General features: G+C 43.3%; 3 protein-coding genes across 4 annotated transcripts; all 3 read left to right on the top strand.

Moving 5' to 3' along the window:
* Positions 1–88: 88 nt before the first annotated feature.
* xrcc6 (X-ray repair complementing defective repair in Chinese hamster cells 6) lies at positions 89–8,121 on the top strand. The gene is made up of 13 exons (XM_069722187.1): positions 89–136; positions 1,772–1,882; positions 2,060–2,169; positions 2,677–2,818; positions 3,194–3,445; positions 3,663–3,849; positions 4,003–4,189; positions 4,296–4,464; positions 5,587–5,748; positions 5,920–6,049; positions 6,211–6,311; positions 7,253–7,369; positions 7,562–8,121. The coding sequence occupies exons 2-13, from the start codon at positions 1,810–1,812 to the stop codon at positions 7,759–7,761; spliced, it is 1,830 nt and encodes a 609-aa protein (XP_069578288.1). The 5' UTR covers positions 89–136; positions 1,772–1,809; the 3' UTR covers positions 7,762–8,121.
* Positions 8,122–8,524: 403 nt separating this feature from the next.
* LOC138634942 (uncharacterized) lies at positions 8,525–13,617 on the top strand. Of its 2 annotated transcripts, XM_069722183.1 has the most exons (7): positions 8,525–8,752; positions 9,429–9,506; positions 10,409–10,459; positions 10,606–10,656; positions 10,754–10,804; positions 11,050–11,091; positions 11,897–13,617. In XM_069722183.1, the coding sequence occupies exons 1-7, from the start codon at positions 8,710–8,712 to the stop codon at positions 12,607–12,609; spliced, it is 1,029 nt and encodes a 342-aa protein (XP_069578284.1). In that variant the 5' UTR covers positions 8,525–8,709; the 3' UTR covers positions 12,610–13,617. The 2 variants fall into 2 exon arrangements, with proteins under 2 accessions (XP_069578284.1, XP_069578282.1); XM_069722181.1 differs by lacking the exon at positions 8,525–8,752 and having other exon boundaries at positions 9,068–9,506.
* A 1,757-nt stretch (positions 13,618–15,374) lies between these two features.
* josd1 (Josephin domain containing 1) lies at positions 15,375–22,494 on the top strand. Its single transcript, XM_069722186.1, has 4 exons — positions 15,375–15,751; positions 15,855–15,983; positions 18,474–18,668; positions 19,554–22,494. Exons 1-4 carry the CDS (start codon positions 15,387–15,389, stop codon positions 19,651–19,653), a joined length of 789 nt encoding a protein of 262 aa, XP_069578287.1. The 5' UTR covers positions 15,375–15,386; the 3' UTR covers positions 19,654–22,494.
* The last annotated feature ends 551 nt before the right edge of the window (positions 22,495–23,045 follow it).

The following is a 23,045-nucleotide window of genomic DNA, read 5'->3' on the forward strand; positions in this document are numbered from 1 at the left end:
ACTCTTCTTCCGGTGTTATTCAAACAAGCCCCGCCCACTAGAGATGACGCGCTGTCCCGCAGCGTGCTCGTTCACGTACGTGAACGCGCCAGGCAGCGACGAGCCCGGACTGGTGGGAAGGAAGCAGCAGAGCGCGGTAAGTGACTGCACGCTGCAACTAGTATGTATTTAGTTTATAGTTTTACGTTTAGTCGGTATAGTTTGTGTGTCTGACTGGAAAGTTAAAGCGGTTATCTAAGCGGCCTCTAAATACCAACGAAACGAACCGTAACATGACGTCAGCTGTTTCAGCTCGTCATTACAAACTGAGCCAACGTTATGTTGCCTGGCTGAAGTTGGAGCCCCAGTTAATTGAACATGAATAGAGTAGTGATTCAACCTGAGTATTGTCCGAGGTTTGTGCTGTCCTTTGACCATTAACTTTGCTGAATTTGCACCACACCATTACATTACATTTCATTTAGCTGACGCTTTTCTCCAAAGCCACTTACAATAAGTACATTTCAACCGTGAGGGTACAAATTCAGAACAACAACAATCAAGAAAGTACCATTTTCTTCAAGATAGCCAAACTACAAAGTGCTATCAGTAAGTGACATTTTAAGTGCTACCAAAGTTCCTCCTATTCAAGGTGTGTTTTTAGTTTGCGGCAGAAGATGTACAGACTTCCTGCTGTCCTGATGTCATTGGGGAGCTCATCCACCATTTAGGAGCCTGTAGAGTGTTTAGATCAGTGAGGAGCTACAAGCTGATTGGTGGATGCAGAGCGGAGGGAGCTGGCTGGGATGTAAGGTTGGACCATGTCCTGGATGTAGACTGGACCCGATCTGTTCACAGCACGGTACGCAAGTACCAATGTTTGGAAACGGATGTGGGCAGCTACTGGTAACCAGTGAAGGGAGCAGAGGAGGGGCGGAGTAGTGTGAGTGAATTTAGGAGGTTAAAGACCAGTTGAGTTGCGACATTCTGGATGAGCTGCAGAGGTCAGATGGTGCTAACAGGTAGACCTGCCAGGAGGGAGTTACAGTAGTCTAGGCGTGAGATGACCAGAACCTGGACCAGAACCTGGACCAGAACCTGGACCAGAACCTGCGCCGCCTTCTGAGTGAGAAGAGGACGTATTCTCCTGATGTTGTGCAGCATGTATCTACAGGAACGTGTTGTTGCAGTGATGTTGGCAGTAAGGGAGAGTTGACTGTCGAGTGTCTCCGAGGTTCTTATCAGTCAGGGTCGGGGATAACACAGAGTTGTCCAAGGTAGTAGTCAGGTCGAGGGTGGGAGAGTCTTTCCCTGGAAGGAAGAGCAGTTCAGTCTTGTTGAGGTTGATTTTCAGGTGGTGTGAGGACATCCACTGAGAGATGTCAGTCAGACAGGCAGAGATTCATGCTGCTACCTGTGTTTCAGATCGAGGAAAAGAGAGGATCAGTTGGGTGTCATCAGCATAGCTGTGGTAGGAAAAGCCATGTGAGTGAACGACAGAGCCGAGAGAGTTGGTGTACAGAGAGAAGAGGAGGGGACCCAGGATGGAGCCTTGAGGGACACCAGTAGTGAGAGGACAAGGTTCAGACACAAATCCTCTCCAAGTTACCCGGTAAGTGAGGTCGTTGAGGGAGGATGAGAACAGGGAGAGAGCAGAGCCTGAGACACCGAGGTCCTTTACTTTTTGGTTTTGAAGAAGCAAGCCTGTAAAACTGACAATTTGCTGGTACGTTGTTTGAACACCCGACTGAATGCTGCTGGTACTACAGAGTGTAAATGTTAAATGTTGCAGGAGCATCCAGGGCTCAGACAGAGCAACAAGCAGTGAGGATGGCCGAGTGGAACGCCTACTACCGGAATGAAGACGAAGAGGAGGAGCAGGAGGAAGGAGAGCAGTCTGGAGGTGAGAGGAAAATATCCCCATTACTCTCTTTATCAAGTGCATGTAATGCAAGATTGTCCATACATCACTCTGATGTGGTCAGCGGTCCTCTATATTCATAATTCAGGAGATTTTTTTCCTCCACTCTATTGTATGTGTACATGCAACCAAAACAAATCAGGTCTCTGTCTTCGATAGTTTACAGAGTCACCGGAAGAGACAGTCTGGTGTTCTTGGTTGATGCCTCCAAGGAAATGTTCATCAAAGGGGAAGACGGACAACCTTCAAACTTTGACATGACAATGCAGGTAAGATGATAAGTTATCTTCCTCTTTTGGCTAGATTTAATTTTGTCATGAGTTATTTGTCTTTGACCACCTATTGTGTTGGTGTAACAGCTGTTCTTGTACTGGTTAAAGTGGATGTGATTGAAAATCCAGATTGTAATATGCTTGGCATTTGCAAAACATTTGCTAAAATAATCTCAAATATTATATATAGACTGAGAAAAAGCTCCTGCAAGCACAAGTCATCCTGATTACAAAAGTCTTTAAAGTTATTTGGTGAAAAAGTGAGAATTGTTTGGCAGAGCTCATAAAAGAAAAGTGAAGCTCACCTCCTGTATGTAGCTTGTACAGAATAGTTAAGTCCTGCTTCGTTCAGCAGTCGTAACTGTGTGTGTGTGTGTGTGTGTGTGTGTGTGTGTGTGTGTGTGTGTGTGTGTGTGTGTGTGTGTGTGTGTGTGTGTGTGTGTGTGTGTGTGTGTGTGTGTGTGTGTGTGTGTGTGTGTGTGTGTGTGTGTCCTGTCCTTGTAGGTTGTGCGCAGTGTGTACACCAGTAAGATCATTAGTAGTTACAGGGACTTGGTGGCTCTGGTTTTCTACGGCACGGCGCAGAGCAAAAACCCCAGAAACTCCTTCAAACACGTCTATGTGTACCACGACCTCGATGAACCTGGTGAGAAGCTGCACTTGTGGAAATAACACACGATCGAACTTTATCTAATGTGCTGCTGATGTGGTGCAAACCCACGTCTTCAGATTAAACATATTCAACCTCTTTTTGTTCTTACATGTTATTTTACGAAAACAGAAGAGAATTTGAAAATAATAATGCAAAATTGCAGTTGATTTGAACCCGTGCATTTTTTTTTTTATCAAAGCAAAAATGCAAGTAAACCAGTGATCGAATTAAAAGCTACCCGTGATCGGATTAAAAGATATATTGATGACCCTGTAATGGAAACCTTAAGTCTGCTTTCGTTTGAATTTTCTTTTCTTTTCTCCAAAATCAATAATTTTTTTAATTGTCTATTTCCTCATTTTGTCACAGGTGCTAAGCGAGTCCAGGAAGTGGATGCTCTACGGGAGAGTAAAGATGCCCAGCCAGCAGCAAAGACTATGGGCAGTGGGGAGACGTCTTTAGGTGACGCTCTGTGGTGCTGCGCCAACCTCTACAGCGACATCAAGCTTCGCCTCTCACACAAGCGCCTCATGATTTTCACCTGCAGGGACGAACCACACGGAGGCGACAGCGTGAAGGACCGACAGGCTCGCACCAAGGCTGGTGATCTCAAGGAGACCGGTGGGTCAGAAGCAGAGGATGCTCTTCTCTCATGACAACATGCAGAAAGTCTGTGGCTTTATGGCAATGAGCTGTTCATAGGTTTGACTTCATCGACCCAGTCAGCCTTTTTTCGTAGCTAGCACCGTCATTTCACACTATTTTGTTGCAGTCTCATGGTTGATATGATATGTTGAACCTGAATGTGGACTCTCTTTTCTCGTCCCTCTTCTCTTAGGTGTTGTTATTGATTTAATGCACCTAATGAAACCTGGCGGCTTCGATGTCTCGCTCTACTTTCGTGACATTGTCAGTCCACCAGAGGATGAGAGTGAGTTGGGGCTGCAGCTGGAGCTTTGTGACAAACTGGAGGACCTCCAGAAACGAGTGCGAGCCAAAGAGCAGAAGAAGAGAACCTTGGCCAGGTGCGGTTTTCAATTATTTGGTGTTTAAAAGTTATCTCAGCCTGTTCCTTTTCCCTCTTATTAATTGATGGATGTTTTGCTGTCTTCTTCCTTTTGTGGTTCATCTTTGTGTCTTTTCAACTCACACCATTTTTCCCTTTTTGCTGTCTATAGGTTGAACCTGTGTCTTGGTGAGGGCTTAAATGTAGCCGTGGGAATGTATGCAACTGCTGTGACCGCTCGAAAACCAGCCGCCATCAAACTTTACAGGGAAACCAACGAGGAAGTCCGCAGCAAAACTCGCACCTTCCATACTCAGACTGGCAGTCTGCTGCTGCCCAGTGAGATAAAGAAAGCCCAGGTAAAAGCAGACTTAATGTAATGCTGTTTTGTTTTGAATGTTTTATCAAACGTTTAAATTTCACAATAAAAACTCTACTTTTTCTGTGTGTGTGTGTGTGTTGTAGGTTTATGGTAAGAAACAGATCGTGATGGAGAAGGACGAGGTGGACGCCATCAAGAAGTTTGATGATCCTGGACTGTTTCTGATGGGATTCAAACCCATGGAGAAGCTCAAACTGCACCATCATATCCGGCCTGCCGTCTTCCTCTATCCTGAGGAGGACGAGGTGAAAGGTACAACTGTGTGTCTGGTTGTGTCTGATATGTTTTGAAGTGAAGAGGAACAAATATGACACCAAAGTACTGAGCGTGATATTCCCAAATACTTTGACAGTGACACAAATTCCCCACCTGTCGGCAAAATTTGCCGTTTGACATCAAAGTCAGACACCTATGGATCTGTATGGTTGAGCGTGTTACTGTAGATATGCGTCCTGAAGGGCATCTTGTGGGTTACAATGACAACAATAGAAGTTCACAACACTTCTTTATCTTTCCAGAATAACTCTTACTTTAACCATCTCACCTCTGACCAACCAAACCAATGAAGAAAACGAGTAATAGCCAATCAGAGGCAGAGTGGGGCAAGTCTTCATGTAATGCAAGTGGTTGCTAGTCATGTCAGCAGCTGTCAAAAACCCAAACAGAACACATGCTGAATTAAAAGCCTAAAGTTCTCTGACATCGAATGTTCAAGACGCTATTTATCTGTCCAGTCTTCTTTGTCTGTATGACCAGTTGCATTCACCTTATTTAAAGTTACAAACATCATAGTCAGCTGAGAGTCACCAGTTAACACAGTCACCCGTTAAAGTGAAACACCAGCGCTCCACTTTGTCAGAATAAACACACTCCATGCCAATAAACCCACAATCATTTTCGATCTATCTATTTTTTATTTTTGGTTTAATGTAAAGAAGACGTTGATGATGTTAAACTTGCTTTAAAAGTTGGCAGTGTCTGCCCTTAAATTATCTGCAATTTAAAAAGGCAAGCTCATGTTTAACTTGGCTTTGAAATCTGGCCACTGATACTTTCAATAACTGGGAAAGAGAATTTAAAGCTGAGATAGTTGTATGTCTTGGCATTGGCCATTGTTTTACTCTTGACAGAAGTGTTGACTAATATGACTTTTTGTCATGAAAAAAAGTGTTTTTCTTGTTGAGGGGTTAGAAATGGGAAACCAGAAGTTTCTGTTTGCTGGCAGAAAAATCTAAACTCCTGTGATATTTCATTTCTGGGTGTTTAAAAACCAAATCGAGTTGTGAAACAACAATTGCAGTAAGGTATTATTTTCATGGTGTGTCCTCTATCTTCTGCACTGAATCGAATGCATCCTGTGTGTGTTCACTTCAGGCAGTGCGTGTCTGTTCTCTGCCTTGCTGAAGAAGTGCAGCGAGAAGAACGTGTTCGCTCTGTGCCGCTGCATCCCCCGCCGAAACTACCCGCCTCGATTTGTTGCCCTGGTGCCTCAGCAAGAGGAGGTCGACGAGGGGAAAGTGCAGATTACACCACCAGGTAAGACACCGCAGGGGTCGGGAGGAGTTTCAGGTGGATCCGAAGAACCCCCGACTGAACGGGCGGATGAGTTTAGGTTCTTTTAAAACCACTTTAGCACTTTATCATTCAAATACATCATAGTAGTTCATTGTAGTGTGAAGGTAACTTGCCCTCTTTTGTCTTTATCAGGTTTTAACGTCCTCTATCTGCCGTACGCTGACGACATCCGGACTCTGGATTCTCCCCGCTACCCGTCGGCCTCTCAGCTCCAGGTGGACAAGATGAAGGCGATCGCCTCCAAGCTCCGCTTCAAATACAGGTAAGTCTGAAAACACCTAATGACCAAATTCTGAAGGCTAATTGATAGCATATTGACTTTGGAAATGGACACGTGGTGGCGCTATAATCACAATAACATGCATAATTTCTTTGGTGGTTTTCTTTCAGTAGCATGTTTTCATTCTTTGTAATGTAACGCAGGAGTGATGCCTTTGAGAACCCAGTCATACAGACGCATTACAGGAACCTGGAGGCCTTGGCTCTGGATATGGTGGCTCCAGAAAACATAGAAGATCTCATCAGTAAGATGCAGACTAAAGGCCCATTCCCACCATCCCGTGGCCCTACCCCTTGTTTAGGAGTGACCTCTGCTGGGTAGTGGCCCTTCAGAACAAATGGGGACGTCACTTGTTGTTTCAACAGTAGCCACAACTCTCCGAAGTTAATTACTAATAAGTTTGTAAGCTTCGGGAATTTGATTATTACATTTATGGAATTATACAGTATGATGACTGTGGTGGCGGGGTGTGGTTAGCTCAGCTGCAGCAGGGGGGGTGAGGGAGTGGTTCAGGGAACGGTGCCGGGAGGAGGATAATTGGTGCAGCTGAACTGAATTGGGGGGAATTGGTTTCTTCCCTTATATAAGTGAGCAGGACCTGGTGAGGGGGGAGGATTAAGCAGCCTGGAAACGGACGCTCGGAGGCTGGGCAGGAGAGCGCCGACACCGGGTGTAGCAGAGTGTGTGCCATAGTGTGGATCAAACAATAAAAGCGAAACCATAAACCAAACTTTGTGGCTCAGCGTGTGTCGTCTGTCTCAAGGAACCCCCACGGTAGCTCAGACGTGCTACATTGGGCGCCAGCACGCTCTGCTACACCCGGTGTCGGCGCTCTCCTGCCCAGCCTCTGAGTGTCCGTTTCCAGGCTGCTTCCTCCTCCCCCCTCACCAGGTCCTGCTCACTTATATAAGGGAAGAAACCAATTCCCCCCAATTCAGTTCAGCTGCGCCAATTATCCTCCTCCCAGTACCGTTCCCTGAACCACTCCCGCACTCTCTCCCCCCCTGCAGCTGAGCTAACCACACCCCGCCACCACAATGACATAATGGTGTATCTCAGAGTATTAGTTATTAATGCTCACAAACAAGACTTCATTCAATCTGTTTAAACCAGAAACAGACATCTTCCTTCTCTGATGGGTACAATCATTGCTTGTGTCTTCATCCCTGTCCTTCTCTGCCTCAGTGCCAAAGGCGGACCAGATTGACAACCGTCTGGGTCCATTGGTCCAAGATTTTAAAGATGTAGTGTACCCGGACGACTACAATCCAGACAGCAAACCGACTGCCAAACGCAAAACAGGTCAGAACTCGAGCCACCGCTGCAACAAAAGCAAAACTGCTGTTCACTGTGTGCATGTTCTTTAGTCTTGGTTCTAATCAGTCAGGAGTTATTGATGACGCTGTAGTTACATCAACAGGTTGTGTGATCATTATATGTTGAGGTATACTAAAACTCTTAATATCTTATTTGACCCCGTGTCTGACCCTGTAGCTGATGCTGGAGGCGCAGGCGAGAAGAGGCCCAAAGTGGAAGTGACGGAGGACGAGCTGAGGAACCATTTGCAGAAGGGCACTCTGGGAAAGCTGACTGTGCCTGTACTGAAGGAGGCCTGTAAGCAGTTTGGGGTTCGGGCCACCGGGACCAAGAAGCAGGAGCTGATAGATGCTCTGACCACCCGACTGGGCTCCTGAGGACTCGGGGTCAGATTCACTTGAACAAACCAGGTTCTGGTAAATTCTGTCCAGTATTTTACAAGCAGGTAACCAGTCTTCATTTGGGTCATCTGTGTTTGTTTTAAACTCAATATGTGGCCTGTGAACTTTGGGATGGACTAGACACTGTGTTCGTTGTTCGACAAATAAATCAATAAGATTCAATGAAGGTTGGAGCAACTATATTGAATGGAAACAAAAATGATGTCTCAAAAATGTTCTTTCTTTTCAAAAAATCTAAATGGAATACACTGTAAACGTTGTTGTAAAAATACTACGAGTAGATGATGACTCATGTTGCATTTTCATAAATAAAACTTTTTATATCCCTGTTTTCTATATTTGTTTCATTTTCATAACTGAGTAACTCTGTTCATCCTAAGCAGCATTTCCAGTTCTTCTCGTAGCAGAAAAAGAAAAGGTGTGTCCTCAGTAAGATTTCAGGATTATCGGCATACCTTGACCTTCTCACTGCATTGTTTTGCCGAGCAGTGCAATAAAAAGGAGCAGTGTTTGAGCTTTGGGCAGGCCTGTGCAGGCAAATACTGCTTCACAACAGCAGGAAGAAGTCTTCACATTCAACGCAGACCACATGTGAGTTACGTCAGGACTGAGAGTAGATGACATACGTGGAGGAGGTTGATCTTTCAGGTAATGGATCCTTGGGAAAGTTTTGCCACTGATCAGAGTGGCTATAACAACATTATACTGCATATGGCTGTCCTGTTTTGGTTTACGACTCTTCTCTCTGTCTGTATGTCTTGATTATAGTCCCAGCTATAATTTGTGACGTGTATTATGACACTAACATTATAAACATTTCTCGACCGGCGTGTTACTTTGAAAGTTTAGGACTTTTACAGTGAAAGTTGAGAGCAGTTTCCTGTTCTTCTCGACATCGGCTGACGCTCTGCCAGCTGCAGAGAAATGGAGTGTCAGTGTGAGAAGGACTCTGATGATGCTGTTGCCGGTGAGAAAGAAATCCAAAAACTTCCTCAACTAAACCTTTAAAAGCAAGAAATATGTTGCTGACAAGTATTATTTGTAGTTCAACATCCGTTGTATGACAATACAACTTGAATATGGACTTAATACGATGTTTGTTGCTCACTTAAGGGTGTTTTTTGAATCTTGGGTGCAGAAACCAAGTCGTTAATACATTTGTCAAGTGTAGAGTGTAAGCGGTGCAGTATGCAATCTAATACATCGAGTTAGCGGCTGAGTCTTTCTGACTTGCAGGGGGATTTTCAAAATAAAAGCAATGAAAAACATGTTACCTTCCAGTTCTTTAAAGTTGAGAAAAAAATAAATAAAGGAAACATTTGTAATACTGCTAGAACACATTTTATGTAGTTTTGTTAAATAATCTATTTGAAACCATTTAAGGTGCAGCCACATTTAAAAGTCCGATAAACATTCCTCATCAAAATAATCCTGAACTGGCAGATTGTAACATCAGCCTTTAAATTATAAACAATTTAAATGAAAGTATTAACTGCAGACACACACACACACACCATTCAGCATTCAGCAACAGGGTTTTCTCTGGATTTCTGCTTTCCACATTTGGGTGAAAGGTAAAACCCATGATATGATAAGTGCTGAACAGCACTGCAATACTGATGTCATGTTTCCTCCCTGTTTAGGCTGGTGGCTGAACGGCAACAGTGTCCAGATGGGAGCTTTTACTGTGGTGGGGTATCTTCTCTACAGGTTTTCACAAAGTCAGTCACTCAGCAACACTTTCTGTCAAATTTATAGAAAAAGAGGATTTAGATGAGACATGTTGTTTCATGAATTTAAAGTAAAAGAAGTTGTTAAACAGATTCAACTTTGTTGAACATGTTAGGAATGATCCAGGTGAGGACAGACACCACTTCAAAATTAACATGGTATTACCAAAGAATCTGTAGTTATTGTTATTGTCAACAAATACCACTAAAAGGCCACAAAGAGCAACACTTTTTTTTAATTAAATGTTTAATAAATAGTGCATTTCTTGGTTCATCCACAGATCATTACACACTCTGTAATATAAATGGTCATCATTCCAGTGTGGCTATTTTTAATCACATCTGGAAAACAAGTGTCTGTAGAACAGAGCAATAATATCATGCAGTGTGAAATATATATATGGTGAAATGTTGAAAACCATAAAAGGTCTTTAGATCAGTCGGTTCTCTGTTATCCCAACTGCAGATTTGCAGATTTTTAATGGAGGAACACTTTCTGTGATTCAGACTCCATGTAATGGTAAAATCAAATTTTCCCATCTGTGTGTTCAAACAGTACGGGTAAAAATGTTCACATTTAGATACTTTAAAAATGAAACGTTGTTTTGGGTGGTTAAACTATAATTTTCTGGTGGTTTGTTGAATGACTGAAATGTGTCCAGTGAGGATCAAACTTATATCAGCAGAGTTTCTTACATTCAGCCAATCAGGAGCCAGCATTGGTAGAGCTTTTGTCAACACATTAATTGTGTTCAATTGATTTAATTAAGGATCTGACTGTATTAAATGTGAATAATTTTATATTCATTTTAGCCTGCAATGAGAAATAGTTCTCTATAAATCCCTTTAATATCTCAATCTGGTATCCTGACAGTGGTTTGATTTCCCTGCAGCTCTTCCAGCTCTGATCCGATGGCCGATTCGTCTCTTCTGCTCTTTAACTGGTGAGTTAATTTAAAGTTATCTGTTAAAGGTCAGAGGTCACGGTGTGCTCCCCCTTAAAGCCTGATTTGATGTGGTAGCACAGAAAAACGCTGTAATGATCTCAAGATCTCAAGAACACGAGTGTGTATTTCTGCTTCTGCCTCAGGTCTGTCCGCTCTGTGGAGCTGGGTGAGCCGCCTCGTCAGCACCCTCCGAGGTACAAAAAACATCCCATTTCTGACCGAGTCTTAAAAAAAACCTTTGATGACAAAAAAAACATTTGCTGACTTTTCCCCTCATGTTTTCTGTCTCAGGAATCCAGAGCTTGTTTAAGTGGCTGTCTCGAACTTGGCAGTTCTTTGTCGGTGAGCGCTGCCTGCTGTTCTGTTGGATGTTGTTTACTCGTTACTGTGTGTTGTAAATGAACGTTTTATATAGATGTAAACAGGTCGGAAAGAGTTTACAGTTTGAGTGGGCAAAGTTGAGTCATCAGAGGAAGTGACTCAGTGATTTATGCAGACTCATAATAACAACTGGGTGATAGGTCTGCATAATTATTATGAAGCTTTAATTAAAACTTAAACCTTCTAACTTCTAATTTACTCCTCAGGACTTTCCTCCAGGTTCAAGCGGCTGGTTGATGCCATCACAGGTCAGTTCACGCTCATTTTTATCTACTAATTTATCTGCTGTTTCATGTTTGTCTGACTGAATCTCCCTCACGTATTCCACAGTCCTTTGAGTAGAAATAAGTCTCGTTCTGTTCTGTTGTGACTCTTCATGTCTCACTGGCCCTCGACACACCTGACATTAACATCCGTCCAAATGGCCAGCTTTCAGTCTGTCAGTTCACACCTGTCATTAACATGTGTCTCGATGGACCATTTGTGATCCGATCTAACTTCCCCGTTCTATATGCACGTGAACATGTACAGAAACACGAGGAGAGGAGTTGAAGCTACAAGCATTTAACAAAATGAGACATCTTTGGTTGCTGGAGATATTTTTATGCACCGTTTGTTAGAAATTTATGATGTATTTCATGTTTGTAAATGTTAAAACTAAAAGAAAAAAAGATAAACACAGAGGAGGCTTTGGTCACTGTGTTTAAATCACAGAAGAGCTGCTGAAATGTGGTCTGAGCAGATCAGATCTCAACGAGTCCTAGGTGCGTTCACACCTGTACTTTTAATGGACCACTTGTGATCCGCTCACCCAGGACAGATACATCAATTATGTCTATTCTGATGTGGATGTCTTTTAATACAGTAACTTAGACTGAGGAGGTCTTAACTAAAACCAAAAATCACATCACAAGCTGAACTTCGTTTTGTCTCGATCTGAACCAAACTTAAAGTACTGAACTTAAAACTACATTTCTTTCCACTCTGAGAGGATCTGAGAGGAGAATAAAGAGTTGACTTGACAAACAATCACAGAAGTTCTCTTTTCTGCAGGGTCGTCCAGAGAGTCACAGACAGATCTGACCATCACTGACCTCTCCTGCCTGAGGCTGATCCTGCTGGGGCCCGCTGGCGGAGGCCGGACCTCCCTTGCTGATACTTTATTGGGCAACAGTAAGACAAAGGCACCTATAGGTCCTCTAATGGAGAGCACCAAGCGAAGGACAGTCGTGGACGGTAGAGATCTGACCGTGATCGACACCCCAGATCTTTTGGGGACGTCGTTGGAGGACAACGAGAGAGCCAGGGAGACTCTGAGGAGCCTTCAGCTCGTCAGTCCCGGACCGCACGCCTTCCTGCTGGTGATCCGGGCTCCAGACTGCAGCATGGAGATCGACCAGGACGCCGCCCAGGCCATCAGAGCCACCCTGGAACTGTTCGGAGAGGGAGCCATGGAGCACGTCATCCCGGTGCTCACTCATGCAGACCGTCTGGGTCGAAAGCAGACTGTAGATGAGCTGCTGGATGTGGACAGTCTGAAAAGGGCTGTGTCTCTGTGCGGCCAGAGTCCTGAGCTGGTGGACAACAAGCTGGACCGTCCTCAAGAGGAACAGCGTGTGACGCGGCAGCATCTGTTGAGGCGTGTGACGGAGACGAAGGAGCTGAGGGGACATTTCGTCCACGAGCTGCAGCGGAGGGAGGACTGCATCAGGGAGGAGCTGCTGGCTGACATGGCCTCTGCCCTGGCTAGAAAACTGGGACATTGAAGAAATAAGGTGGCAGGATTCATTTATGTGTTAAACATGTAATTTTGACTTTAAGTGCGAGGGTGATTCTTTGCCTGAGGTATTTTGGTCACTCTGCTGGTTTACCACTGTCCAGATGGATTTACTACCGCCGGTCGTCTTTTGGTTTTCAACATGCCGCAGATGCTTTTGGTTGGATATCATGGTCGCACACACACAATTGTCCTATTTTAATGTATTGTAGTTCTGCTACATAATCTTTTGTGTGGGCCTGTGGCTCATGTTTTCATACTCTGCTCCAGTTCTTTGGCCTCCCACATCCTTCATAATTTGTAAGAGATATCAAAATTTAAAAATGATCAGAGAAAATAAACACAAGTCATATTGGGGCGAGAGTTCAACAGCACTGTTCAATGTATTCTGTGTGTTCTCTAAAAGACACAAAGAGAAAACAGCTCTTCAATAGTTTAACAATTACTTCTGCTAGCTCAAATGTAATTGCAGGTTTTGATAGACTGTATTTATGTTGCTGCGGTGAACAGATAACTAGAAAAGGACAATGACTGTATTACAGCCAGTAAATAGATATGTTAGTCTAGTTTTAACTGAGATTTATTTAAACCCCCTTTACTTTACAAGTATATGACTGTCAATGAAGTGTCAACCTGACTTAATCTCTTTAAACTTTTTTGGTAGACTGATCTTAATGGCCAGAAATAAATGGTCTAAATATCCCTGACTGAAGCAGAGTGGCCTGATGATTAGGGAGAGCTTTCTACAAACATTTTAAAATTTACCCATCCAGAAAAAACAAAGAAATTTCACATGTGCAAAAAGTTTTGATCACATTAAACATGTGAAACATGTGTTTTGCCCATTGGTAATGTGGTTTTGGAACATTTTCATGTAGATTCCTGTGTGAAGACTTTCCCACATATTTTCCCCGTGTTATCATATGTTGCAACAAATGGTAATGTGTCCCATAGCTACAAATAGATGCAAAATGAGACCCAAAATGAGCAAAAATGGGAAAATAAATGACCTCAAATCTGTCACTAAAAGTGGCTCCTTAGTTAATGTGGTTCTTTGTAATATAAAAATGATAAATTATAACCACTTTAAATTCAGCACATAGAAAAGAAAACTTTCTATTTGTTTTTAACACCATCCCTGGAAAAAGTCAAGTCCAATCGAGTTTGAACTACTTTCACGTGGCCTCGGCAAACCAGATGTCAAAAGCAGGACTGTGAGGTGTGTCGCTTCACAGGTGAGTATAAAGTGGAAAATGCGAGAGTTTCGCAGTCTCGAGGGAGGGACGGCTCCACCGGCCACTGACGCAGGCGGTGACAGCAACATGGAGCCAGGGAGACGCTACTGCGCATGTCCGCGTCTGCACGGACGGAGAGAGAGAGAGAGAGAGAGAGAGAGAGAGAGAGACACAACAGGAAAAAAAAAAAAGTGGCAGAGACAAAGGACTGAGCAGCCTTTAGGGAAAGAGCAGAGGACAGACTCCGTCTTTAGACCGGTTTATGGCAGTCCAGCTGTGACGCCACCGCCGGGAAACGGGCGGGTAAGTGGTCGGTGTTGGTGGGGGGGGGGAAATGAAGTTATAGGACGTTAAAGGAGACGCTGTGGTCGTGTATGCTGTGGACACGGGAGTCACGTAGAGCAGCCACAACGACAGAGATCCCTCACTAACATGGCTTAAATGCATCTCTGCGTTGTGTAGTGTTGAAGTACAACAGCGGCCGGGCTTCCTCGACGCGGTGTGAGCTCCCTGATGTGTGTGGCTGTTGTCATATTTTGCTAGCTTGCTGAACAGCCTGCTTCCTCTATCCAGAACAAGAGCTGCTGGAAATGTTTACCTTCTTCTCATTTTGGGGTCTGCTGACCAAGACGGGTCTGGGAGCTTTATATCATGTTTTCTCAGCTCTCTTGTCACCATCAAAAACTTAATTCAGCTCTGCTTTAAGCGTGCTGTTTAACCAGCTGTTCATTAAGTAAACAAGTTAAACGTGTCGTTTTGGGCTTCTGCTCAGTTCTTGTTGGACTATGTTTGTTATTTTAAAGCAATTAACAACAACAACAACAACAAAATGTGTCATAATAATGCTGCTTTTCTTTTTGCCTTTCAGTTGCTTCTCAGGTCGTCCCTCCGTGTTCGGCTTCAACCCCCTGTGAGAGCTGTTCCAGGGGAAGTGAGGCTTCACGGTCAGCAGCCCGGTGATGGAAAGAACTGCGAAGCTCTAGGCTCGGTGGCTGGATGAAAAGAGGTGTCGACGGCACACAGAGGATGGAGGAAGTGGAGACACACGGAGGAGAGTGATGGCAGCCTGATTGACGACTCCGCCGTGGCGTTGTCGGAGGAGTAATCTGTCTTTTGGGAGCATCCGGAGTGTCTTTTGTTCGGGATCTTCGCTGGTTATTCCGTCTTGACTTCCACTTTCTACGCCCACCCCCCTCCACCCCCTCCACCCACCCCCTCCTTCCCTCCGTGACCTTTCTTCATCATTTCGGAGAGAGCAGGTGTTGCTGTGTTAAACAGCCACAGGTGTCGTTTACCTTGCAACCCCACCACCACCACCACCTCCCCTCAGACCGTACACAGCGACACACAAGCTCCCTCTCTTCCGAGCGGCTGAGGGGTTGCCATGGCAATGGTTGTCATGATGCGGATGTAGCGTCCTGGAAGTAGTAGTTGTGGAGGTAGTGGTGGAGCGGGAGGAGGTGGCGGCGGCGGAGGCGACGGCGGCGGCGGAGGCGGTGGTGGTGGTGGTGGTGGTGGTGAACGTGCGAGGATGGGAAGTGCTCCGTATCCAGCCGGGGAGTGGAAGGGGAAGGGGCGAGGCGGCCTGCAGGAACTGGGCTGCATGCCCTGGAAGGTCAGCAAGCAGAAAGGAGGAGGAGGAGGTGGGGAGGTGGTGGTGGCAGCAGAGGAGAGGAAGAGCAGGGATCCCAGGGACACTCAGCAGCAGCAGCAGCAGGATCTCTCATCCTCCTCTTCCTCCCTCACCCCCCCAGCTCCTCCCCAGCCTTCTCTGACACCCCCCGCCATTTATCATGAGAAGCAGCGGAGGGAGCTGTGCGCCCTGCACGCGCTCAACAACGTCTTCCAGGATGGGACGGCCTTCAGCCGGGACACCCTGCAGGAGATCTACCAGAGGTGAGAGACCAGGCGTACCGAAATATACCAACCAGTATTTAGCATATAAACGTTATGTGTTGTGGACAATCTGTACATGATCCCTCTTCTCGTATTGTTGCAGGCTTTCTCCAAGCACTATGGTGACACCTCACAAGAAGAGCATGCTGGGAAATGGGAACTATGACGTAAATGTCATTATGGCAGCGCTGCAGACACGAGGCTTTGAGGCAGTTTGGTGGGATAAAAGAAGGTATGTAAGGCTGATACTAAAAGCTTCCACCTCCCAGTGTTCACATCATTTCCTTATGTTGTAGCTGCAGTTTATTTTTTTCCACTGTTTTCCTCGTTGTTTCCTGAGAGTTGAAAGAGGGAGCCGAACCTAAAGAAAAACAAATTCTCTTTGTTCGACCTCTTTTGTTGTTTATATCCTGTTACTTTCTTATCTTGCGGGAGTACACATGGGGACCGAAAATCTTTCAAACAGCTGCGACAGCTGCACTAAGGGAGCACCCACTTCAATCCTAGAATGTAAACACAAGGTAAACGCTAGAAAGATGCTCCCTGTGTCCTCTGCTGCCACCTGATCAGCACGGTCTTGAATGATCTCTTCGATTAGTCAGCAGTTCCATTATTTGACAAAGTGTGAAACAGTTTTATCAGCATTCGTACTTCCCTCCTTATCAGTCTTACATAACTGTAAACAGCTGCAGCAGACACCGTTGCTTTATCGATAAAATGTATTCCTGTTTTTCTGTTTTGGGCAAAACAGGAACAAAAACATAGCTATTCTTAAATTTATGACAAAAGCAGCGACACTTCTCTGTTTCTTTTGAACCTTTTGCATGTAATTCAGGCTGTCAAAAAGAAATCCCGGAGGGATTTACTATTCACCAATAAGTTAATTTTGACAAAAAGCAAAGTAAGGAAGGGTCAAAAAAATGTAAACAAGCTCCAACATAACAACAACATATTATGCTACAGGACGTTCTGGTCTATTATCAGTGCACCGGGAACAATGTTTTTAAACGTGATCTGATACTGCAGAAAAGGAGTTTTTGTCTATGAACTTAAAAGCTGAAAGTTCAGCCTTTTGACACTTAGAGGCTGTTTGACTTTTGATGGATGGAAAGTTTGTACACGTTGATACACCAGCTTTCCATTCCAGACATTAGAAAATGCGCTTTGTGGTTTGTTACACGTCATTACAGTCAGCAGTGGAAAATTATAAAATCAAAAGCGTTTTGTAGTGCAGTAAATGTTTTTGTTTTATTAATTTGCCATGTTGTTTTATTTTCTGGCTGTTAGACTGTTATGACTCTCCGGGCACTGCCTTGTAGTATATTGTGAATTGCAGAATTGCTTCTATTTTGATTGTTACTGTAGCAAATATATCACACACAGTGATGCTGTCACTCCTGCCCCGTATGAAAACATCTCAAGCAGGTTTCTTTAAGACAATTTCACATCATACAGAAATGAAAGGCTGGCTGCAGTGTATATAATTCATCTTGGGCCTAAAGTCTGCTAGATTTAATGGTCAACAATTATACAAGGGTGGATCCAAAAGTTCAGGAATTGTTCTTGTTTCATGCAAACTGAGCGCAGCGCTGCCTGTGCGTGGACCAGAGGGAAGCTATAACCCTTGTGAATAAGTATTTCAAGTCGTGTTGCTTGAAAAAAAAAAAAAAAAAAGTAATAAATAAATCAGCACCATGACCATGACACACATTTTTTGACCGCTGGTATGTGCGCACTTACGATTTCATCAAGGACCTGAAACTTGAGACACCTTAAAACATCACAGTAGATATTGGTGTCGACAGTTTGACCCTAAAGGATGAATTCACAGTGACCCAGGGACGTTTTGCCTCTCTTGAAACGGGAATGCTACTCGCGCGGCTCATTTCTTCATTGCCGTGGATTTTCTGAAGCACTTCCATGGTCTCCTTTGTCGACTTCATGACTTTGGCCCAAAATTTGACGTTCATTGTGAAATCACAAATGCGCATTAACCCCCCCCCCCCCCACACACACACACAAAAACGTGTGTAACTCAGGTGCAGTTTAAACAAGTGTAACTTGGAAGTTACGATGGTGTTGCAGAGTGGAGCATGTCATGGTACAACTCTCTGCTCAACAACAGAAGCAGTCTCAGAACTTTTTGATTTCTCCTTGTATAACGATTATGGCATTTTGAATTGAACGAATGATTGCGAAGTTATCAGTATTGCCAAATAATCAAGAGGTCTGACCCAGACGGCCCACAATATATTATCACAATACTCGAGCCATTATGCGACATTATCGCAATATGCTGAGTGTTGCGGTAACACATTATAACTTTTTTCAACTGCAAATTATATCCCCACAGAAAAACTGTGTCAGCATCTGTTTTATCAAATAAAATGGTTTTCAGTCTGTTCAATCCGTTTTATTACAGCGAAATGGGATTGTCCATCTGACAGACAGACCAACACTTATAAAACCTGACAAATTCATCAGTTTATTTCCATAATAAATCATCAATACATGCATCTAGATGTTATGACGTATCAATCCCCTCCCCAGTAAACACGCTGCCTTCAATACAGACAGCATTTACTGCTATAATGAATTGCAACATGATGGTAAATAATGTTTTATGACGTTCTGGCCTGAAAACAAACACACCATAACTTCATACTTCTACCTCTAACAGTACAAAAGGGAAGAAAAGTAAATGCATCCCTTCTTCCCGCAGGGATGTCGGCAGCATCGAGCTGTCCAACGTGGAGGGGTTCATCCTGAACGTACCGTCCAACCTGCGCTGGGGGCCTCTCCGGCTGCCGCTCAAACGGCAGCACTGGATCGGAGTCAAAGAGGTGGGGGGAGTCTACTACAACCTGGACTCCAAGCTACGTAACCCTCAACCCATCGGTGACCCGGATGAGCTCAAGTGAGGATGACGGGGAGTGTTGGCATGCTGCCACGATCATAACCGTTTCACCTTTCTGTTGTCCTAAAGCTCAGAATAATTAGTCTATAGATTTGTCCATGTAGAGGATGTAGCCAAGAAATGGATAGTTTGTGCCTTATTAGCAGTAAGTGTAAGGATGCCCACCTTGGTCTGTCCCTTTAACACTTTGGTTCACGGTAGGATTTATTTGCAAATGCTGACTAGGTAACATATTTGGTTTTCAGTCTTTTCCAAACTGTGACAATGTTAACAATTCCTGCTGCTTTCTCAAAGTTAAAGCATCGAATCCCTTCATCACTGGAAATCCTCTTACCCTGAAGCAGCTACAGGAATTGTTAAATTACAGTCAATACTTTAGTGTAAATTGTCATTACTCTGGTACCGTGGAACAATTAAGCAGTTCAGATATTGTTGTAGCTCCAGTCTGCTGGATGAAAGTAAGATCAGCAATGTGTGAAGTACATAAACAAAACAAGAGGACTGAAAACGCTCTGTTAGAATGAACAGCTTTTAACCTGGTGTTATTTTCTCATGAGCAGGATCTTTATTTAGATGTATTTTTTTTTCTTGTGGCAGCCCCGTCCTTAATAATGCTAGCTATATGTTAGCAAATGTATGAAGTTAACTAGGTAGTAAATGTCGAGCAATTAGCAGCTTAGTCACCTGGTATTTCCTCCACCAGCTGGTGGAGACCCAACACGGAGCTAAAACAACAGTATTCAGTGTATAAAACACAAATCCATTTCTATTGTTTTCTAATGCATTTACCATTATAACTTCTTAAGGGGACGGTGTTGCAGTTTTGTGTTTACAACTTACTCTACTTTGATAACTTTACTGACTTTGATTTTACTCCAAACACAGGAAGTTTCTCCGCCAGCAGCTGCGAGGGAAGAACTGCGAACTCCTCTTAGTCGTCTCAGAAGAAGTGGAGGCGCATCAAACGTGGCGGTCTGACGGCTAAGGGGGTTAAACCAGCCAGTCACAGCTCCAATTGTGCCACCGGGCCAATCACAGAATGAATTTGGAGAGGAAGTAGCGTTTGTGCACAGCCAATGGCCTCGATGCACACTTGCAGATGTATTTTTACCCCCCACCCCCTTTTTTTTGGGTTTTGTTTACACGGCCATTGCTGGACACTTATCTGATGAGATGCAAAGCAATGAAGGAAGCAAACACTTTACAGGGAGATTTAAAGAATCACAGTCCTTTCTCACAACACAGTTAAGACTTTAAGAAATGTTATCCTGTTTCTGCTATTCTTGTGTTTTTATACATATTGATACATATTTTTCAGTGTCTGTTTCAAGCTGTTGATTTGTTTTTTTTCTTTTTACTTTACAAGTTTCCAAAGTCATGTGAGTTCAGGCTTTATGAAACCTCCTGTGTTTACCTGCCTGTCTCCTTCAGTGGTCCTCCCTGCTTTAGTCATGATGTCCACTGATGTGTCTACGTGTTTTTTTTTTGTTGTTTTTTTTTTTCCTCCCTCCTCGTCGTCAATCTCTTTCCGTCTTCAATCCTCCGTCCTTCACTTTCACCAAAGCGTGCCCTTCCTTGCCTCCGCGTGGCTCCGTCTCACTCCTCCGCTCTGTCCCTTTTACATGTCACAGGTAAAAAAATCTGTGATTTATCACGTTGCCAACTTTGTATCCCAACATGTCCCAGACACTTCTGGCGCAGACTGAGCCTTTACTGTAGAGTCTGTGCTGACACAACAGTTTTATACGGCAACACAGAAATGCAACAGGCAGTCCAAGCACTCCCTCTGCTGGACGTTTGCCTCGATTTCCTTCCAAAGAAGAAGTAACAACATCATTCATCCAGGGTTGTTTTTTTTAATTGTTAACATTGCTTCAAAGTGAGGAGGTCTGCTTGTCATCGAGGAAGTATTGCAATATTTACAATTATTGCCCTACATCAATATCTAGTTATATCAAGTTAGAATGATAATGAAACCTGCTGTCTTAAGTTATTGATAAAAATCAAATGCAGGAATATCTTTCTAACTGTAGAAAACTTGGCCATATTTTGTATTAATACGCTCAGTTCCTGTTTAACAGTTCATTCTTGAGTTTAAAAAATGAAGTTGACCGAACAATCTCAGCTGAAAGTCCTCTTTCTCGCTTTCTCTGGGGCTTTTGACCGTATCACACTGTCCGCATCATCAGACTGAGTTGGGTGGAGCTGCAGGTGTTCGACTAATTACTGGTGAACCAGTGAACTACTTGTTTTCTAGCACTCCAATAGAGCCAAAACGATGAGGTTGATCAGTCAACTTCCAGATAAATAATATTTCAATACAGCTTTTCAATCATTTATGTCATTTTTTGGAAAAAAAAATATCAAGAATTTTCTGATTTTAGCTTCTTCCACATCATTTTACTGGTATTTTTAATACCCTTTAATCAAATATCTCTGAGTTTTAGACTATTTAATTTACGTATCAAATTTTCTGAATATTTTCTGAAAATTTTCTGAAATTGTATTCAAGTTGCAGCCATTCTCTGCAGTATATAGTTTGAGCACATTAAATCTGATGAGGACTATTCGATGTGGTCAAAAGCTCGAGAAAAAACAAACAAGTGAACTTTTAAGTTTCAGCAAAAAGATTTTGTCACTAAAATGTCATCAGTTTGGAAAAAAAACAACATTTCTTCATATCACCCATTTCTACTTTCTTTGAACCACAATAGTTTCTTACAGTTTCAAAATGACACCTCACAGACATGTTAAAACACTCAAACACCACAAGGTGTGACGCTCATTCATTTTTATTTATTAATTTGTCTTTAACACTCGTCCAAAGGCTCACCACCACAGCAGCCCTCTGTAGCACAGGAGTTCAGCCGATGAAGGGCTTCTCCTCATCCTCTTCTAACGTGTCCTTTGTCAAACCTGCCGCACGCAGCTCTTGGAGGAAGTCACTGATTGTCCCACCAAGTCGGGTACGGTCAGCAGTGGTGTACTGATCTGTAAAGTGTCCGAGTAAGGGGGATTTTGGAGAGTTGGTCTGGTGAGGTAAAGGTGAATCTGAATGTGTAGAGGGAGCAGAGACGGAGAGCAGAACGTGGTGAATAATCTAGACAAAGAAAATGTGGAACTACAAGTGAACGTTGACCGACTGGCTTCTGATCTAATGTTCAGCCAGATGTGTCGTGTGGTTGAGTGTTGTGAAATGAGCCTAATGAGAGATTCTGTTGTTGTAGCTTTCAGATTTATCAGTGTAGCTGTTTATACTGTACATGTATTGTCTGTTAATGACAATATTGGCCTTAACTTGTTTACATAAAAAAATATATGTTTGTGTTGCTCTGAAAGATTAAGAGGGCCTTTGCAGTTTGACACCATTTCAGGAGATTATTTCCAAAGCACCGACTGATCATAGTTTTCGAGGAGAAACAGCTGATGCTCATCCAATGCACGGAGCAACTAATCTGTAATCATGCTTTCACTTTTGCCGCCAAGGACTTTATGTTCTTTACGAAAGTTAAAAATGGTATACGACTTTTATAAAGAATTTAGTGGTGCATGTCTTATTTTAAAAAGACACTCTTCTCCTCCAGCCCAGTCTTTGGACATTTAACGTCACGTTACATTTATGCCGACCTGCAGTGAAACATCACAGAAGTTGTCGTTAATTTGCTGAGAGTGTTCAACCCGATCACATCATGACTGGTGTCGCACATTTGCTTTTTTTAGCCATGACAATCTGTTCAGTCCTTCCCACTAAAGGAATCCTGATTGTCGCTGTATTTTTTTTTGCATAGAAATAAAATGCTTATAATGGCACTTTATGTAAAAGTGAGAGTGTGGGCGTGTTGGTTATTATTTACCCTCTGGGTCATTGTGTAGTTGTGAAGCAGAATGTCCCTCTTCTCAGCCTCGATGGACATGTTTGATGGAAGGTAAATATGTTATTTACAGCACTGAAGTACTGTCCTTCAATACAATTTTGAGGTATTTGTACTTGTATATTTTCATGTTGTACTACTTCTAACCATCTTACATTTCAGAGGTAAATATTGTCCTTTTTTCTTCAACAGGTGCCGTTCCTTGATACTTTTCAAATTAAGAGTTTACATTAAAGAATAATCTTATTAACACAGTAAAAGATTTAGATGGTGTTTTCCAACACTTTTGGGCTTTTGACACCTTACAGAAAGTTGGGTTGGGGGGCCCTTGTGTCGTTTCAGATGTCTAAAGTTTTTGTAGTTTCACAATATAAAAAGTCCAGACAGGTAAACTAATCAAATATTTCACAAGAAGCACAGATTAGAAGAACGTAAAAACATGAGAACAGATCTGTGACTCCATCCCTGTAGTCATCTCATGACCTCTCAGACTTATCTTGTGACC

This window comes from Brachyistius frenatus, unplaced genomic scaffold (genome assembly GCF_029030835.1).
Source record: "Brachyistius frenatus isolate BFR_SWC_R1_liver_20210118 unplaced genomic scaffold, ASM2903083v1 Contig_283, whole genome shotgun sequence".
Lineage (NCBI taxonomy): Eukaryota > Metazoa > Chordata > Actinopteri > Embiotocidae > Brachyistius > Brachyistius frenatus.

What these genes read in the sequence shown, in the direction of transcription:
- xrcc6 (XM_069722187.1), top strand. Translation starts at nt 1,810, where the DNA reads ATGGCCGAGTGGAACGCCTACTACCGGAATGAAGACGAAGAGGAGGAG. An exon ending in CCACGACCTCGATGAACCTG is followed by an intron (nt 2,819 to 3,193) that starts GTGAGAAGCTGC and finishes ATTTTGTCACAG; the next exon opens with GTGCTAAGCGAGTCCAGGAA. An exon ending in AAGCTCCGCTTCAAATACAG is followed by an intron (nt 6,050 to 6,210) that starts GTAAGTCTGAAA and finishes AATGTAACGCAG; the next exon opens with GAGTGATGCCTTTGAGAACC.
- LOC138634942 (XM_069722181.1), top strand. Translation starts at nt 9,374, where the DNA reads ATGATAAGTGCTGAACAGCACTGCAATACTGATGTCATGTTTCCTCCC. An exon ending in CCTCGTCAGCACCCTCCGAG is followed by an intron (nt 10,657 to 10,753) that starts GTACAAAAAACA and finishes TTTCTGTCTCAG; the next exon opens with GAATCCAGAGCTTGTTTAAG. An exon ending in AACTTGGCAGTTCTTTGTCG is followed by an intron (nt 10,805 to 11,049) that starts GTGAGCGCTGCC and finishes TTTACTCCTCAG; the next exon opens with GACTTTCCTCCAGGTTCAAG.
- josd1 (XM_069722186.1), top strand. Translation starts at nt 15,387, where the DNA reads ATGGGAAGTGCTCCGTATCCAGCCGGGGAGTGGAAGGGGAAGGGGCGA. An exon ending in CTGCAGGAGATCTACCAGAG is followed by an intron (nt 15,752 to 15,854) that starts GTGAGAGACCAG and finishes GTATTGTTGCAG; the next exon opens with GCTTTCTCCAAGCACTATGG. An exon ending in GGTGACCCGGATGAGCTCAA is followed by an intron (nt 18,669 to 19,553) that starts GTGAGGATGACG and finishes CTCCAAACACAG; the next exon opens with GAAGTTTCTCCGCCAGCAGC.